The sequence below is a fragment of the Epargyreus clarus genome, unplaced genomic scaffold, assembly GCF_041222505.1.
Source record: "Epargyreus clarus isolate Ecla_fem2 unplaced genomic scaffold, WU_Ecla_fem_2.2 ptg000035l, whole genome shotgun sequence".
Taxonomy (NCBI): Eukaryota; Metazoa; Arthropoda; class Insecta; order Lepidoptera; family Hesperiidae; genus Epargyreus; species Epargyreus clarus.
The window spans coordinates 10,347,961-10,365,946 of NW_027332240.1; the positions used below are offsets into that span (position 1 = coordinate 10,347,961).

General features: G+C 37.4%; 1 protein-coding gene across 1 annotated transcript in view; it reads right to left on the reverse strand.

Annotated features, from left to right (window-relative positions):
* The window catches only part of px (MAP7 domain-containing protein plexus), a 147,465-nt gene that overhangs the window by 53,742 nt on the left and 75,737 nt on the right, over positions 1 to 17,986 (reverse strand). The window contains exons 5-8 of the mRNA XM_073091811.1: positions 16,916 to 17,079; positions 16,133 to 16,323; positions 14,620 to 14,791; positions 7,046 to 7,183 (exon numbers count right to left, since the gene is read on the reverse strand). Of these exons, the coding sequence (XP_072947912.1) occupies positions 7,046 to 7,183; positions 14,620 to 14,791; positions 16,133 to 16,323; positions 16,916 to 17,079 (665 nt within the window). The remainder of the gene's footprint in view (positions 1 to 7,045; positions 7,184 to 14,619; positions 14,792 to 16,132; positions 16,324 to 16,915; positions 17,080 to 17,986) is intronic.

Sequence of the window (17,986 nt, forward strand, 5' to 3'; positions counted from 1 at the left end):
TACTATTTATTTTCTAAATGGATCTGCTCATCAATACATATTTAGGGCATATCATAGCAGCGATGCAATCGCGCAAACGCATCAGTTAATACAAAGACGCTCTAATAATTCTTCTTGGGTTTCTAGTGCTAGTAACTTTGAGTGTAGTACTATTAACATTTACCGACGATCTTCATCTTCGTATGTATAATCAAACACAACTACACCTATAGAATTGTAATCTAAATCAACACCGACACGATATAGATCACTGTGCACATATTTACATCACAATTTTTATTGACACAAGAGCAAATTATTTGAGTAGAGTTCGTCAGGCAGCCGTTCGGTGGTCTTAACCAAATACCACACAGACACCTATGCAAACAGTACAGAAACTAAATTTGTACGGCACGGTGTGCGTCACCGGCGTCGCTATCACCTGAACACCACGAATACAAGTATGTGTGAATAAAAACGTGTTTATGTACCTAAGTTATATGTAAACAACAAACATATAAAACCTTCTCTCATAAGTACATAATATATAGTTTGCATTGCGTTACTTATTAATGAAGGTGCAAACATTTCAAAATGTGTCTCATACGTGGATTATTATTATGTAAAGGATTCTTGCAAATGTAAGTAATGATTATATACTTCATCAACATCAAATGTAAAGTAAGTTAAGCTCAAAGAATATAACACTTATACGTATTAGACCACGTTAATTAATTATGACAATGTTAGTCAATCAATAGGGAATTTATAACTTCAACAGCACTACATATACGCATTTACTAACAACATTTGAAATTTTTACAACTGCGTAAATTGTAGAATTTTATAAACATTGTGACAAGTCCTTATTTGAAGTGTAAACATGCTTTTTAAATACGATGTCATTGGCCTGATTGTTAACATACATAATATATTACATTTGTATGAAGTTAAAAACGAATATGACATATAAGTTAGTACGAGTATGTTTTTGAGTAAAACAGATCATGTTGCCGATGGAGAAAATTGTATACGTATTAGTAATTCATTATTTGCATTTGTGCGTTGTGTCAAAAGAAAAAACATAATAATTCTAAGTAGGTTTATCTCAACTTCATTCGAAATTAGTTTCCACAGTTTAGTCGCCGATAACAAGAATGTCGATAAAGAATACGCGAGGGATTTCTCCAACACTATTAAATTAATCTAAATCGCCCTAATTAGTCAGGATTAAGATAATTCATATCCGATTCCTTTATTACGTTAATATGCTTAATGTCAGGTCATAGATCATTCATGTTAAGTATGTATTATGTATCTAGTTTTTACCGACTTCCTAAAAGAAAGAGCCTATTGTGTTTTATCTTTTTATTAATGAACGGTTAAGTTTCTAAAGATTGCAAAAGGGTTAAGGCATCAACAGATATCACTAAATGCGTTACATTAACTATTTACTACCATACATTTTGCACTTAAGACATATGATAACAAGTAATGTAAGTACTTTCAGACGCCGCCACGAATCGATGACCGAATAATCAACGTTTAGGCCAATTTATTTGTACAGACATTGATCGTGTCGTGTCAGACAATATAATATTTTCTATATAATAGTTTTACAGGCACGGTCCGGATCTTCACGGTTGCGTTACGGAATATATATATATACATTTTTATATATTTAAAAAAAAAATCGTCACTGTAAAGACTAATAAAAGTCTAATACGCAAAAGAGCTACTTTGCGTGTTAAACGTGTTAGTGTTATGATTTAATATTTCCACGGATCCTGTCTGACACGTACGATATATGTAGATGTAAATGCACCCCACGTTTCATGAACGTTAACAACTTAATCCTCATCGTGTATTGTACCTTGCCGTTCACCTGCGACATCTCCTTGCCACACATCACCATCTGCTTCGCATTCCGCGCGTCGACACGCTACAAACAACAACAACAACTACAACACACCGATTACACGACACGCAACGACAGACACTTCAATGGCACTCCACAACACCGCACGACACTCAACAACACACCTCGTTCAACACCGGCACCATGTAGCTACGCTTGCACCACATCGCGTCCGCGCGCCGAACGTAACATTGTCACTGGTCGCATGCAATATCCGTCACACCTTCGTACGTTACTATCGGATTGATACGGTATCGGTACGGTTTATCTGCGTTACGTTGTCCGGTTCGCGCGAGTACGGAGTACGGAGTTCCGGCGCGTGCGGTCGCGGCGGCGGCGCGGCGCAGAGTCCGCGCGGGCACAGACACACGTTTGTTTGACAATACAATTAGACCTCTGAACGTCGCGGTGCGTATTGCGATGTCAAATTTCACCTCGACGATTTCCCTTTTACTTTTTACGTAAACACTGTTTAATAAACTGTGGTGTATGTTAATTTGCTCGATACCCTTACCTAATGTCGGTGAGAGTTGAAATCACATTTCTGTCATCCTTATCATCGACACACTCGAGTATTTGCTCTCTTGATCCGTTGATGGATGACACTTGTTAATCCTCTTATCGTAGAATTTAATCAACTTTTTATTACGTTTTCCCTTTTGTTATCACTAGAATATATTCAATATTATTTTATCTGTAAGTACTAAATATTGTAAATAAAGGAAAAGATCCGTAGTAAGATAAATTGAGCTGATGCAATAGATGAATCCACGCGGATACTTTGCAGATTCTGCAGAACTGAAACCCGATCATTACCGTGTACTCAATTAAATAAGTCGTAATCTAGACTGCTATCCAATCGTTCGTCCAATTAAAACATTATATTTACATGCTTAACACTTATCGCGTCGGTGTAAAGTTCAAAGTGGTGTGTGAACGGTAAAATTTCTAGTGACGATGAGTTAATTTTGTTTTATCTGTTGCGGCGATGATCCCGCCCTTGGGGCGACCCGCGGCGACTCCAGATAATGTTAAAGAGACGATTATAAAAATAATTGGACAAGTACGAAAATAATTCACACACTGAGGGTTCCGTATCATCCCATTTTCATTATACAAATTTTAGAATGTATTTAAGTATTTGTTACTTTTTTTGGTTATGGCAGCCATATTAATTAATGCTTTTCAAATTTAAACTGTTTTCCTGATTCAAATATTAATGTGTGGGGGGACGACCTTTTATTTTTATTATTTCTTATTTTTTTTATACTGATCATAGCAATATACACACTGAAAAAATCAAGTGCCCATCTGTTACGTTTTAAGAGAAGAGCCCTGTAACAGACAGACAGCGTAGTAAAATGTTTCCGTTTTTACCCTTTGATTACGGAACCCTAATGATACATGAGTTGTATCGAAGTACGTACTGGTGGAGCCCGATAGCCCCCGGCGACGGATCAGTTGACGCACGTATACGTAAGTTACAACGAGCGCGCGCGTGATCCCCGCGTGCCGAGGTATTCATGTTTGAGTATTATTACAGTACATTCATGATTAAGTTTTTTATGTTTTGTTTAGAAATTTATGTAATACGTTTAAGATACGTTAAGCTTAAAATCCAAAACATGCATTTTAGCATTTAGGCTTTTGATTTGCCTTAATGATGAGGTAAAATTGAGACATAATCTATATAATTTATGTCTGACGATTTTATACAATGTTAGCAAATATACTCTAAGTGTAGTACAAAGCTGTATTTACCATACGTAATGATCATTTTTCTAAAGTATTTCTGCGAACGAACCAATACCCCGTAATTGAATAAAAGGAAAACGCAATAATTTCCACACACCAACCGTTGAGAACGTTACCATTTTACATACTAATACACATGAGAAAATCCAGACATTACATATATAATTTGCGGTTACAATAACTCGAGTAAACCAACCATTTAACATATACACTATGCATTGTGCAAATCATGAGATTTCTATTTATATCTTTACTTTTTAGATAACTTAGCAACATACTAAAATCCACTAATGGCTTGATCATTTCGACAATGTCATAATACATACCACATAGACGTTTACCGATGTGTTGCTACAAGGATATTATAAGGCTGCGTGCAAACCTGCGAGATCTAATGATCAAAATTTAAATAAACAAAATATTCGTTTATTATACAATATACAACTCTATTTTGATTGTTGACAATTGACGATAAGATTAATAAGATGAAAACCATATTTTCCATAAGTAACGGTGATGAGATAAATATGTTTATAAACCAACAATATAAAATATAGGCAATTAATGTGATATATGTACATCAGCCAATAAACTTTATGTTATTATACACATTTTACACTAAATAGAAAAAATAGTCGATTCCAACGTTTATCAATGACGGTGAAAACTAACGTAGAAATATGAAAATGTACGCAAATGACTGTCGCCGTTTTCACGACGCGATTTATTTCCGCATCGTGCGTGATTGCCTGCTGTAACACTGTAACGGTGGATTATTTATATCGATCTTCCGACTAGCGATCGTCTTCTGTTAAAGTGGACGTCTCCGTAACCGCGGCAGCTACATAGCCGCACAAAAGCTGTCTCATGAGCTTTATATTAAAAAAAAATAGACGGAAGAATAACGTTTCCCGAATTCTCACTCTGAAAAACGCTTTCCGCTCTGCGCGCGACATTCTCGTTACATTAAACGTCACTCAAGCCAAACAGGCGCCGATTATTCGTAAAAGGACACACGACAGAATCGTGCCATCGAAATTAGACGTGAGGTGCAATAACAAGGTGCAATACAATATTGCATTCGTGTCCAGCAGTCGAGCTGACGGCCGCTTGTTAGCGCTCGCTATATAATGACCATAGCACATGCTGTAGAGAAAACATCACACATATCGCTGAAATAAGGTAAACTGGTTAGAGCAAGCAATTGTATTATCACAGTCAGACGAATATTACAATATTACATGGAAATCTACACATATGTAATGTATAAATTACAGTGTATGTTTTTATATTACTGCACTTGAATCATATTTTTTTTAGTTTTAATTTTAAATGTTTGTATTTTGTGAGATTAGTTGGTGGGCTGACGTGAGTACCCAAAAAGATTCCTGGCCTCCTACAATAAAAACTTCCATTTGTTACTTTTTTATTCTGTCATTTTTTCCGTCAGTATACTTGTAACCTTGCAGTAAGTTTTTGGAAGATTATTACAAAGGATAAGTAGTTTGATAAACGTTATAATACTCAAGCCTGTACTGTAAAAATTAAAATGCATACCTGGGAATTTACACTGACATAAATCGCATTTATACTTTACAAATACTTGAAGACAATCTTGCTCAACACTACGATCAATGTATTACACATTATTTGTTCTAATACTTAGAGCAGATAATATTTAATGTCACGATCACTTAGCACCTGCATATCGCACGGGAATATCGCATCTAACAGTACACGATACGAACGATATTGGAGAGTCATATGAATATTAGATAGTGGTTACGTTGTCGTAGGTCATGTGCGTAGTTTAGAGATGATACTTTGTATTGCTAATGGAGTATGCAGTTAACATTCAGTGTTGCGACTTTCGCTGTAGTGCCGATTCTAAATGCAACATTGTAGTTACTTTCTTCATTATTATAAGTATATGTTTCTAGTTTAAATCGAATTGTGACTTAATTTTACTTAACGATATTTTTTAAAATAATTTTTTTTGATTAATGCAGATTTAAGTGTGCAATATTTTAATTAGGAGCCAATTTGTCATTTACTTTAAATTGTAGTATTTTTATAAGTTTATAATATTTTTATATATGATTTATTGTGTCCACATATAATATACGTATAAATGTGTGAGGGTTAGGTGGGCTTTTTACTATGCGGCTGTATCTGTGTGTGTGAATGTGTGTTTGTGTATGTAAGTGCGTGTGTTTGTTTGTAAATGCTAATTTCATTATTCGTGTTTGCAGTGATGTTGTAGCGGTATGTGGTCCATTGTGTGTCTGCGTATACACATGCGTGTATGTGGTCGAGTACTCGGTAGGCGGTCCAATGTGTGTGTGTGTGTGTGTGTGTGTGTATGTGTGAGTGTGTGTGTGTATGTGTGTGTATGGTGTAGTGCTGTATAGTCCGCGTAAAACTGCTGGTCCGCTTTCAAAATAAAAATAATTTGCGTCGCCATAGCAGATTGTATGACTACATATGCGCGTAACAACTTCAGAGCGGACTAGAAGTTTGGCGCAGAATACATCTAGTAGGCGGTCCACTGTGCGTGCATGGGTGTGTGTGTGTGTGTGTGTGTAGTGTACCTGGAAGGCGGTCCACTGTGCGCGTGTATGTACATACCTGGTAGGCGGTCTACAGCGCGAGCGCGCGTGTATGTGTGTGTGCTGGTGTACCTGGTAAGCGGTACACTGTGCGCGCGTGTGTACAGCGTGTAGTGTACCTGGTAGGCGGTGCACTGTGCGCGCGTGTGCACGGTGTGTAGTGTACCTGGTAGGCGGTCCACTGCTGCAGCAGGTGGTGGTGGCAGGCGGCGCAGGCGCGCACGGTGCCCTGCGCGTCCTTGTGTGTGTGTGCACGGTGTGTAGTGTACCTGGTAGGCGGTCCACTGCTGCAGCAGGTGGTGGTGGCAGGCGGCGCAGGCGCGCACGGTGCCCTGCGCGTCCTTGTGTGTGTGTGCACGGTGTGTAGTGTACCTGGTAGGCGGTCCACTGCTGCAGCAGGTGGTGGTGGCAGGCGGCGCAGGCGCGCACGGTGCCCTGCGCGTCCTTGTGTGTGTGTGCACGGTGTGTAGTGTACCTGGTAGGCGGTCCACTGCTGCAGCAGGTGGTGGTGGCAGGCGGCGCAGGCGCGCACGGTGCCCTGCGCGTCCTTGTGTGTGTGTGCACGGTGTGTAGTGTACCTGGTAGGCGGTCCACTGCTGCAGCAGGTGGTGGTGGCAGGCGGCGCAGGCGCGCACGGTGCCCTGCGCGTCCTTGTGTGTGTGTGCACGGTGTGTAGTGTACCTGGTAGGCGGTCCACTGCTGCAGCAGGTGGTGGTGGCAGGCGGCGCAGGCGCGCACGGTGCCCTGCGCGTCCTTGTGTGTGTGTGCACGGTGTGTAGTGTACCTGGTAGGCGGTCCACTGCTGCAGCAGGTGGTGGTGGCAGGCGGCGCAGGCGCGCACGGTGCCCTGCGCGTCCTTGGGGCGCGAGCGCGGCGGCCGCGGGTGCTGCTCGCCGAAGATCGGGAAGTACGCCTGCTTGTTCTGCGGACGGACGGATACGGTTAGCGACGACGACGATTATACAGGGTGAATTGTTCAAGTAGGCCTTCAGGGCCAAATCCAAAACTATAAGGATTAGCGAAAAATACTGAAAGGAGTTACGAGGCCGATTTTGATAAAAACTAAAACTACATCATTCGTTTTTTTAAAAAAAACTGTTTCCCTAGCCGGGAATCGAACGAAAATGATTTGAAAAATTAGGCCACAAAAATTTGTAAATAAACGCGAAATATACAAATTAATGAATGGCGGGAACTTAACTGCCAAATTAATAAGGAAAAATATGTATTTTCTTAAAACTGAGGTTTTTCCTTTAGTTTGTCAATTATCATTACTTCCCAGAATTTGATCCTTATAACCGACACTATCAGATAGTGGATTAATATAGAAATGATTTTTTTTCTAAATGAGCTCGTTCGATTCGGCTAGGGAAAAAGAATTAAAAAAAAAGTATTGATGCAGTTATAGTTTTTATCAAAATTGGCCTCGTGACTCCTTTCAACATTTTCCGCTAATCCTTATACATAGTTTCGGATTTGGCCCTGAAAGCCCGTTTGAAAAATTCACCCTGGATGTGAGATTACAATTAAAAGCTAAGGCCAAACCCTTTATCTTTTATGTAATGTGCGTGTTATAACGCAATTATTACTTGCTTTAACGGTAAACGAAAGTCATCATCAAAAACCTGAGTAGGTATTCTTTATAAAAATCCTAACAGTGTGAAATTCACTCAGTGAGCGTTGTACAGGTTGTACTCTATGAATTTCAACTTTAATCATGTCATGTCACTACTACCTTTGCCGCATTTAGCCTTCAGGGCAAATTACGTCAGGAAGGCAAGATTAAGCTTTATATACAATATCTCATACAAGTTATAATAGAGGGAAAACACGCTGAAAGTTAACCACGCGTGCGCAACACTGGAAATTGGATTGTCTAACAACATTTGACTCCACTGAGATGCTTGTATAACGCTCCCAAACACATCTATATGTTTTATAATGATATACTTTTAGTTCAAACAATGCAACCCTAAAGGGAACCCTGAACCCTGATATCGCCATGTCATTAACACATAATTGGGATGTAAACAGACCCGCAGGTCAGAAACAGTAATCAATACTGACAGTTTTATAACAAGTTTTATACTCTCCACATTTAAAGGTTCTAATAGATGGTTACATAATTGAAAAATAAATTATTTTTAACATCAAATAAAATAAACAAAAATTAAACAAAAATAAACTTGTTTTATTTTAAACAAAACACAAGAGTCCAATGTTAATAATACTTTTGTATTATTCCCATAATGTCATTTATAAATAAAATGTACTTGTAATTTTTAATATTAAATTACAATGAAAACTTTAATTAATGATATTAAGATTTATTTATTATTATCCGTTTACTATCAACGTGCATTTAATGTAGCAATTGACAATACCCGTAAATCTACATGGCTGTAACTGCAACCCTTTTTTAACCCACTATTGAGAATCAACCTTTCCCCTACAGGTGAAACCCACCTGTAGAATCCCTCACTGGAGTAAATAACAATTTAATCGGTAAAATAAAATAAACGCTAGAAAGTTTCCGATGACACGGCAGCCCTAGCGGTAAATATTTATAAAGCACATTAATCTATACGACGGCAGCGCGGCTCAGCGGCGCGCTATCGCCGGCCCCCGACCCGCCGATAACCCGCTGATATTCAATTTATACGATCGACTTCTTATATCGTGTGGTTATGGCTGTTCCGGCCTACTATTTATTTTTACTTATATATTATATGGAAAATCACCGCCTCAATGTGTGACATTCTACCAATCGGTTGCACAATAAGATATATTGTCCTACCCTCTGTTCGTATAATAAACGCCACCCGTCAGTCAGTCCTACCCCGGTAGCGGCGAGAGACGAACGTGCCGAGAGCACACGAACCACATCTACGTTGTTTCATTGAAGTCTCAATCATTGTAGTAGAATTTCAACACTTAACACACTCTAACGACTCTCACCTGAGTTCCAATGCACGTTACATGATAAAACATATATTCAACAAATCTGCATTGTAATATAAAAACAACTATGATTGAACCATCGCAATATGTGGAGAGAATACTCTAAAAAACGTTCTAATAAAATATCACCCACTATGGATTTCTATTCTAGACTGGTGTTTTTATATTATTATATTATATTTTATTTATATGCAAAAAATAAATATATTTGAAAATGGTACAACGGGAATAAAGTTATAGTACAATTTATATTTTGTTAAAAGGTATACAAGAATTGATAATTCAAATAACAGTACATATTAAAAATATCGATATTTTTTTATCTCGTATATTATTGATGATTAGACAATTCAGATTCAAAGTAAAATTACATTTATTTCTAAAACAGATTAAAATCTGTTAATAATGATAAAAATGTCGATGACATCAGTAGGTATAAAAAAAAACATGCCGATTAGACAATTAAGATTCAAGCGATAAATACGTTGCTGTAATAGATTTCCAAGGATGATAAAAAAGTTCTTAGTATTGATAAGAAGAGGATGACATCAGCACAATAATGAAACATTCAGCTGCATGGTATCAATAAAGAATTAATTACTTTTACTTTAACTTTATATTAATCATTAGAGCATTTTATAAATACTTATTTGCACAAAATTACAGACAAAAAACAAAAAGTAATATTTCTGCTATTCATTTATATAAATATCTAAACAAAGGGTGACGATTACTAAAGTCCGGGTGAGCTGTCACCCACAAAGTAGTACATACTTTAAAATATTACTTATTAACTTAATATTGATGATCAGGACAGACGGACAGAATGCAACAAATGATCATGAAGTGGCATTAGTCGGCAGACGTGCGTAGATAGCGCGTGACGTCACGGCTCCGGGTGAGGTGTCACCCGCGCGATAGCTCCGCGGGTAGCTTCATCTACGATGTGAGTTGAATTACAGACGATATACCTTATAATATTTAAGATTATTTTTAAACGATGATGACTGACTTAAAGTAACGATTTCGTTTGGGTCAAAATAGTGTTTCAACGATTGCGATTTTGTGTGAAATTAGTATTTTTTAACCGACTTCAAAAAGGAGGTGGTTATCAATTCGGCCGGTATCTTTTTTTTTATGTATATACACGAATTACTCCGCCGTTAGTGGACCGATTTAAATAATTCTTTTTTTCATTATAAAGAGTAATACACCGTACTTCATTTTAAAAACCGCAAGAATTTCATACACTACTTCCAACTAACATCCCGGGAGTTGCTTCTAGAAAATAATAAAGGTTGCGTCTTTTCTATGTACGACTTTCGTTTCTATGTTTTTCTAAGGTAAGACCTTTCATAAAAATTCTAAATTATCGTATTATCTCAGATTTAAACCAGGAGCTCTTGTTATAGTCTGATCACTAGAATGCGATTGGAAAATGATATAAATTATTATTTATTATTATTATACACGAGGAAATTAATAGGAATGGCTTGGAAGTTTCTTTAATGTAGTTTTAATTGCACCACGTGGTGATATTCAACCGTGACGAACGGAACTAATTAAACTTTACACTAATCAATTTATGGATAACTTCTGGTTTATTATAAATTATTATAAATTACATTATAATCTTAGTAGGTACATGTACATAAGCGTTTTCGAAGTACCATATTAAATTTGTTCAGCTTTAGAAAGAACGATACAAGTAAAATTATATTTAATGTGTTTTCTTTTATTTATGTATAAAATGGTATAATCATTGTGATCTTCATCAACCCTCTATTGTCCCCCTGTTGGGCACGAGTCTCTGATCAAAATGATGATTTAAACCATGGTCCACCACGCTGGCCAAATGCGCAGTATTAGTAGGCTGCACAGATCTTTGAGAACTAATTTTACAGAATTTCTCTCAAGTATGTAGGTTTAGCCACGCCATGACAGGTTTACATTAAATAGAATAATATTTAATTTAAAATATATAATTGTTTAATGTCTTAAAAATGTCTGGAAATTAGTCAACGGTAAGAAAATGCATGTTTCTAATTATAAAAGAAAGATCATTTTAAAGGACAATTATAAATTAAAAATAATGAATAATAACTCGTAAACCTTTGTAGACCGTTAATTATAATTTATAATCCATAATAACCACAGTATTATTACTCTAGCATAAAAAAGCCATAATAAATGCTTACAGTGTATGAGTTAATTTAAATGCTACTATGTTGTATAACATTAAGTGGATTTTTGCGTTCTTCTTTATAGAAACGTGTTAATTCCACAATACCTGAAAGATTCTTCAAGCTTGAAGATCCTTCAAGAATTACTTAAGAACAAAGATTTAATTAAGGCAAGAGAAGCCAAGAAGATGATATTTTACTGATATGTTTGTGTCTATTCATATTTTAAAGAAAATTATATTTAATAAAAAATAAAGCACAAAACTATGGACGAAGAAAAGTAATGAATGCAATCTTTATATTCTTATATTTAGTTCAACAATAATAATACGTAATAATAATTCTATGATAGATATCCTAGAGGTAAGATGATGTTGGGTATGTAATCTACTCAGAATAAAATAGTGGTTAAACTTAGCCTTATTTTAAATCTTCGTGCTTGAAAAACGCCGAAATTTTGATAGACACTTGGATCTTATTTTTGATAAGTGTTTCAGTTGGATTACATACGATTACATAATGTATATTAAGTCATATTCTTTCGATAATCTTACGCATATCGATATAATAAGACATCTTTCGTGTCTTGTACTCCGCAACGCTATATCAAAAAAGATGCCTCTAGTTTATTTAGGTTTTCGGTAACATTACAATCTTTATATCACAATTAAATAAGCTTATGATGTATTCTCTTACACATATTGCATCATACAGCATAAGGTATTAAGTCACTAATTTTAGTTTCACTTATCAACATGTATTTTTTCATACGAGTACGAATAATTATTGAATAAAGCGTTTATTACATTTCTTAAAAGGGAGGTCGTGTGGCTAAAATGCCCACACGACACGACATCGCATCGTGACCCGTTATCTGGTAATCTAAATAATTAATTTAGATTTCCATCATTAGTTTAGATGTTTATGCATTCGTCTTTGTGTGTGACCATGGCACCCTCGACACAGGAAAAATGCTAGTGTAGGGTTATAGGTGTTGAATTAAAAACCTCATAATAAGTACTACTTCTTATTTTGAAAGGAGACTCATGCTTAGCAGTGGGACAATAAAGGGTAATGAAACCAAGCGAGTAATTTTCAACGTTAACCCCTGTGTGGTTCGACTCCGGCAACACAACCGTTACATCTTTTTCTGAATAATTACAGCAATGTTAAGCGTTACTGTGTTCTGATTTAAAGGGTGTGGTAATGGACACATACTTATCTTAGGGATACCAACTTAGTCCTCAGGGGCCAACGCATCTGTGACCGACCTCAGGTAGGACTCGAATCTGGGGTTGATCACAGATATCCATAAACGGCAGTAGCTTACCATCAGGTGGTCTGCACGCTCATTAGCTACGTCTACATTATAACAACTAGAACTACAGACAACACATCACAGTGCACAGTGGCACATTATTCGGCGATAACCTCATACAATTTACTACGCGCGGGTCGGGGGCTCGCATCATCGTTATTATCGTGACCTTATAGCTTCGGTTATATGAACTCTATGTATAAACAGACAGAGTACGATTAGTGTGTGGTGACGTGGCACTTACAAAGAATTTATTATATACAGATGGGTTATATAAATATTTATATTATATAAATATAATAAATAATAGTATATTTATGTATTTAGAATATGGTTTTCAACTATGGATATATACCTATTTCTTGCGTTAAGCAGTTCTTGCGTTTCAGTGGATGAGTGAAGATGCCGTAACTAAAAATAAAATACTCCCAACGTGATTAATGTAATGAAATACATTCTCATAAAATCAAATCCATGTCGCCAGAGTGCCATCACATACATAATCGATTATCCACACATCTGACACATAACATCATAATAATCAGTATAAATAAGGAACTTTCCTCGTAAACATGCCATCATGACTGTCTTGTTATCGTATCGCTACTGATGCTGGTGTCAATTAAAAACACATAAACACATCATGTTTATGTTAGGAATTATCTTCCTTGTGAATAATATTCATAATATTTGTAATATTTGCACTGATATATACATCAGTGCTTCGCTCAAAATGAAGAAGTCCACATAATTGGTAAGTATATACTATATACTTCTACTATGTATATACTATATACATAGTAGGGTAGTTACAGTCCGCATAAAACCGCTAGTCCGCTCTGAATATAGAAATGAATCTTGTCGCCATAGCAAATTGTATGACTATACCTGCTCGCAAAAACTTCAGAACGGACTAACATTTTGGCGCGGACTATACTTGTGTTGTTTGTTATTATTATTTTTTATATTATAGGAGTAGCAGACGAGCATGGAGTCCACCAGATGTTAAGTGGCTACTGTCGCTTATTGACATTGACTGTAATCCCAGATAGCATTAGATTGGGACCTGAGGTCGGCCACAGATGCTCCGCTACCTAGAAGGACTAAGCTGGAAAGCTTGGAAAAAGTATCTCTCCCTTATCACACCAGCCTGAGGTATGCCCGGAGCACTATTACTTTGGGCTCCTCAAAAAGGTGCAAAAAGAGCTCTCCTCCAAAGCCGGCGATACATTGGCGACTCCTCTGATGTTGCAAATGTCTATAGGCGACGGTGACTGCTTTCTATCGAGTAGCCCGTCTACCTCATCGTTTAGGTACAAATGAAAAAATACTGAGTAACAACGTCATTCGTATAATGAGTCTTACAAACTCTTATCCAGCAATGGACAGTAATGGGTTGACGACGATAGACTCATTCGTTTTCGAATAGAGTTCCTGACTCATTATACGAATGACGTTGTTACTCAGTATTTTTTCATTTGTACCTAAACGATGAGGTAGACGGGCTACTCGATAGAAAGCAGTCACCGTCGCCTATAGACATTTGCAACATCAGAGGAGTCGCCAATGTATCGCCGGCTTTGGAGGAGAGCTCTTTTTGCACCTTTTTGAGGAGCCCAAAGTAATAGCGCTCCGGGCATACCTCAGGCTGGTGTGATAAGGGAGACATACTTTTTCCAAGCTTTCCAGCTTAGTCCTTCCAGGTAGCGGAGCATCTGTGGCCGACCTCAGGTCCCAATCTAATGCTATCTGGGATTGTTTACAGTCAATGTCAATAAGCGACAGTAGCCACTTAACATCAGGGATTGTCTGCTCGTCTGCTATTCCTATATTATAAAAAGAAATATGTACGGTGGTGTTAAGCACCTTTTTGATAATAATATGGTGGTAGCATACCGTCTTGTCCTTGGGCTCCTTGGTGTGCAGGTTGTATAGCGTGCCGCGCTTGTACTCGTCGCCGCACACGTAGCACACCTCCGTCATCGAGTTCTTGTCCGGCATCGACAGGTCGAGGATGTCGCGGTCCGAGCTCGAGTTCGAGTTGCCCGAGTATACTGACACCGTCGATCTGGAATACCCGAGTTGAACGATTATACTTTGTGCTGTTTGAACATGTTGTTAAGAAAAGGGATAATTGAAAGAATATGACAAAAAGAATTTTATTAACGGATTATTGAAATAGTAGAGTAATAGTATGATAATGATAACATGTAGACATGCTATTGATGAAATTGTGATCAATGTATGATGTTGAGGAAACTGACAATGAAAATATAAGAATAAAGACGACCTGCGTGGCGGAGCAGTCACCATACCGGTCTGACACGCAGAGGCTCCTGAGTTTAATCCCCGGCCAGACAGACATCTAAATAATGAATTTAGATTTCTATTCCCGAGTCTGGATGTTTGTGCATTTGTCTATGTGTGTCCATGACACACACGACACAGGGAATCCTAGTGTAGAATCCGTGTAGAAAGCGTGAGTAGAAAATAGTAAGTACGACGAAAATAATTTCATAAGTAAATTTTATTAAAATACGACATATGGGGTTTGAGTGGATAAGTAAGTGCAGTAGTAACGTCTCTTGTAATAAAATAAACAAATAAATAAAATAGTACGTATAATATTTATTAATTACATGCTGTTGATGTAATTTTGGTCAATATATGATGTTAAGGAAACTGACAACGAATATAATTAATAAAAAAAATAATGAAATCTATATTAAAATGTTATATTGTTGTTGCAAAATAAATTATTATTTATTATTTTTACATTACTCTAAATGATGTTAAAACAATATGGTTCCAATTAAATTATTCGTTAAGTTATTCGTGTCTAATATTCTTAAACATAAAGATTACTTAAGTCTATCAACTTGCTTTTAGCTAGCATAGTCGGACAGTATTGAGCGCACGCATAAGTGTTAAAAATCCTGTAATTTTATTATGTGGTCATCATTACCACATCTTTTATCTTATATTAACTGTGTCGAACATAATTGTTATGATTCAAAAGAGACACCTGTGATTGACCTTATGAAACAGATGATCCTATCAAGCACTGTTGTTTTGATTAAAAAGACAAGGCACAAAAAACCTGCATAGCACCTGTGACCGACCTCATCTAATAGCACACTTTTAGAACCCTTTGTGGTTCGACTCCGGCGGCACCACCGCCACACTTATTTCTGCCTAATAACAGCAGTGTTAGGCGCTGCTGTGTTCCGTTTTGAAGGGTGTGGTAAGGGAGATATACATTTCCGAGGCGTTCAGCTTAGTGCCCGGGGGTAGCGGCGCATCTGTGGCTGACATCAGGTAGGAATATCTAATCCTATCTGGGGTTGATTACAGATGTCCATGGGCAAAAAAAAAAACTTGTTCCCTCCTATACCACAACAAGTCAGACCTGACAGCATCCAAGTATCCCGCGGGTTCCGAGGCGCCGGAGTGCTGCGAGCCGACGGAGATGACAGAAGGATCTCTCGCCCGCAGGTCCAGCACGCCCTCCTCCTCGCCCGCAGCGCCCGCACCGCCCGCGTTCCCGCCGGTGCCGCCGCCCGTACCACCGCCCGTACCGCCGCCGCCGCTCGCGTACCGCTGCGGAGTTACAAGCGGTATAACGTCAATTTTGTTAGTTGGAAAAATCTGTAAGAATTTTTAGATAAAAAATATAATTATTTATAAATTTCAAATGAATTTTTACTTTAATACAATAATTATAATATTTCAGATATTCAAATATTTTCTATCAATAATCTACATAACAAATTAATATTCTAACTAAGCAATCAACAATACTGTAGAGCTGTTAGTTGAAATGGTGCCTACATTGCTCCTTAAACATCCCATTTGCCACAAAACATCCCAAGTATCAAGAAAATATCAAAGTTCAAATTTACATTTAATTTTTTGTTACACCATAAATCCAATGCCCTCCTAATCCTGGACTGTGAACGTGTAGCGCCATCTCTTGACGAGTAGCGGAAAGTAGTAGTCACATGGACTAATACATCTACTTAACAAATAAGCGTAGTAACTATTGTGTGACAATTTCCAGCATCATAATCCTATATCATTCGTAAGACAGATGTAACGACCACTGTATTATGTTCTTTTACCTCAATACTCGTTCAATCGAGAGGCCACCCCCATCATCACCATCACCACCAGCAGCTCAACAGCAACTCACCGCATTAAACTTCCCCGTGTGGTTGTTGTCCTTCCTGGCGGGCGAGGCGGGGCGCGCGGGCGGCTGCTCGCCGGGCCGCGCCGCGTCGTCCCGGCCGCCGCCCGCCTCCGCGCCCAGCCCCAGCACCTGCGCCGCGTACTCGCCCTGGAACGACATGTCCGCGCCTGCAAATGCACATATTGTGATGCGTTAATACACATATTGGATAACTTAAAGGTACTATGAAGGTGGTAGAACCCTTTGTGATTCGACTCTACTATCCGACTATCCGACTATCCGTTATAATATTAGATTGATTACAGATATTTATGGGCGGCAGTAGTCACATACCATAAGGTGGACTGCATGCTCATCTGCTACTCCTATATTATGAAAACATAACATTAAATACGTTCTACCGCTCCTGCGAAAAGAGAAGAGAAAAAAGCACGAAGACAAAAAGGAAAAGGCAAAGAATAAATTACCAGTAAAAAGATATTTAGTATAGTTGATTGTTTAACCAAAAAGCATCATGACATAGAATGCAATAAAAATGTTATCTTAAACATAGTTATATAGTAAGTAGATGATTTTAAACGAATATTATCACGGATTTCAGACATTTTAATATGTACAAAATAGTAATAATAAATAGATCCGTAATAAAGCTCTATCATAATTATTGTCATTAACGATGATTCCATGATAAGTCATTGAAATTAAAATCACGCATAATCAGAAAGATTCTCAAAGGTTAAACTTTTTAAACTATGTATGTTTAACTTAATATCTGTGAAAAAACATATTTTAACGCCTTTTAACTTATGTTAATAAAACTCAATCTATTTCATGTTTGCCTACCAAAGATCGAAAATTTCTAATTTTCAAATCAATATTAGATCTTTGGAAGGAATTTTCATATTTTTTTTAATTTAACCAACATTTTGAATCTATTTGGTTTCTTCATCTATGGTCAATAAAAATTACGATAAATTTACTCAATCAGATAAAACATCTATGCATGTTCTCCATTGCATGCCGTGCTGTATACGTCTTGACATGCGAAAGTTAGTAAGACTTTTGACCTGCTAC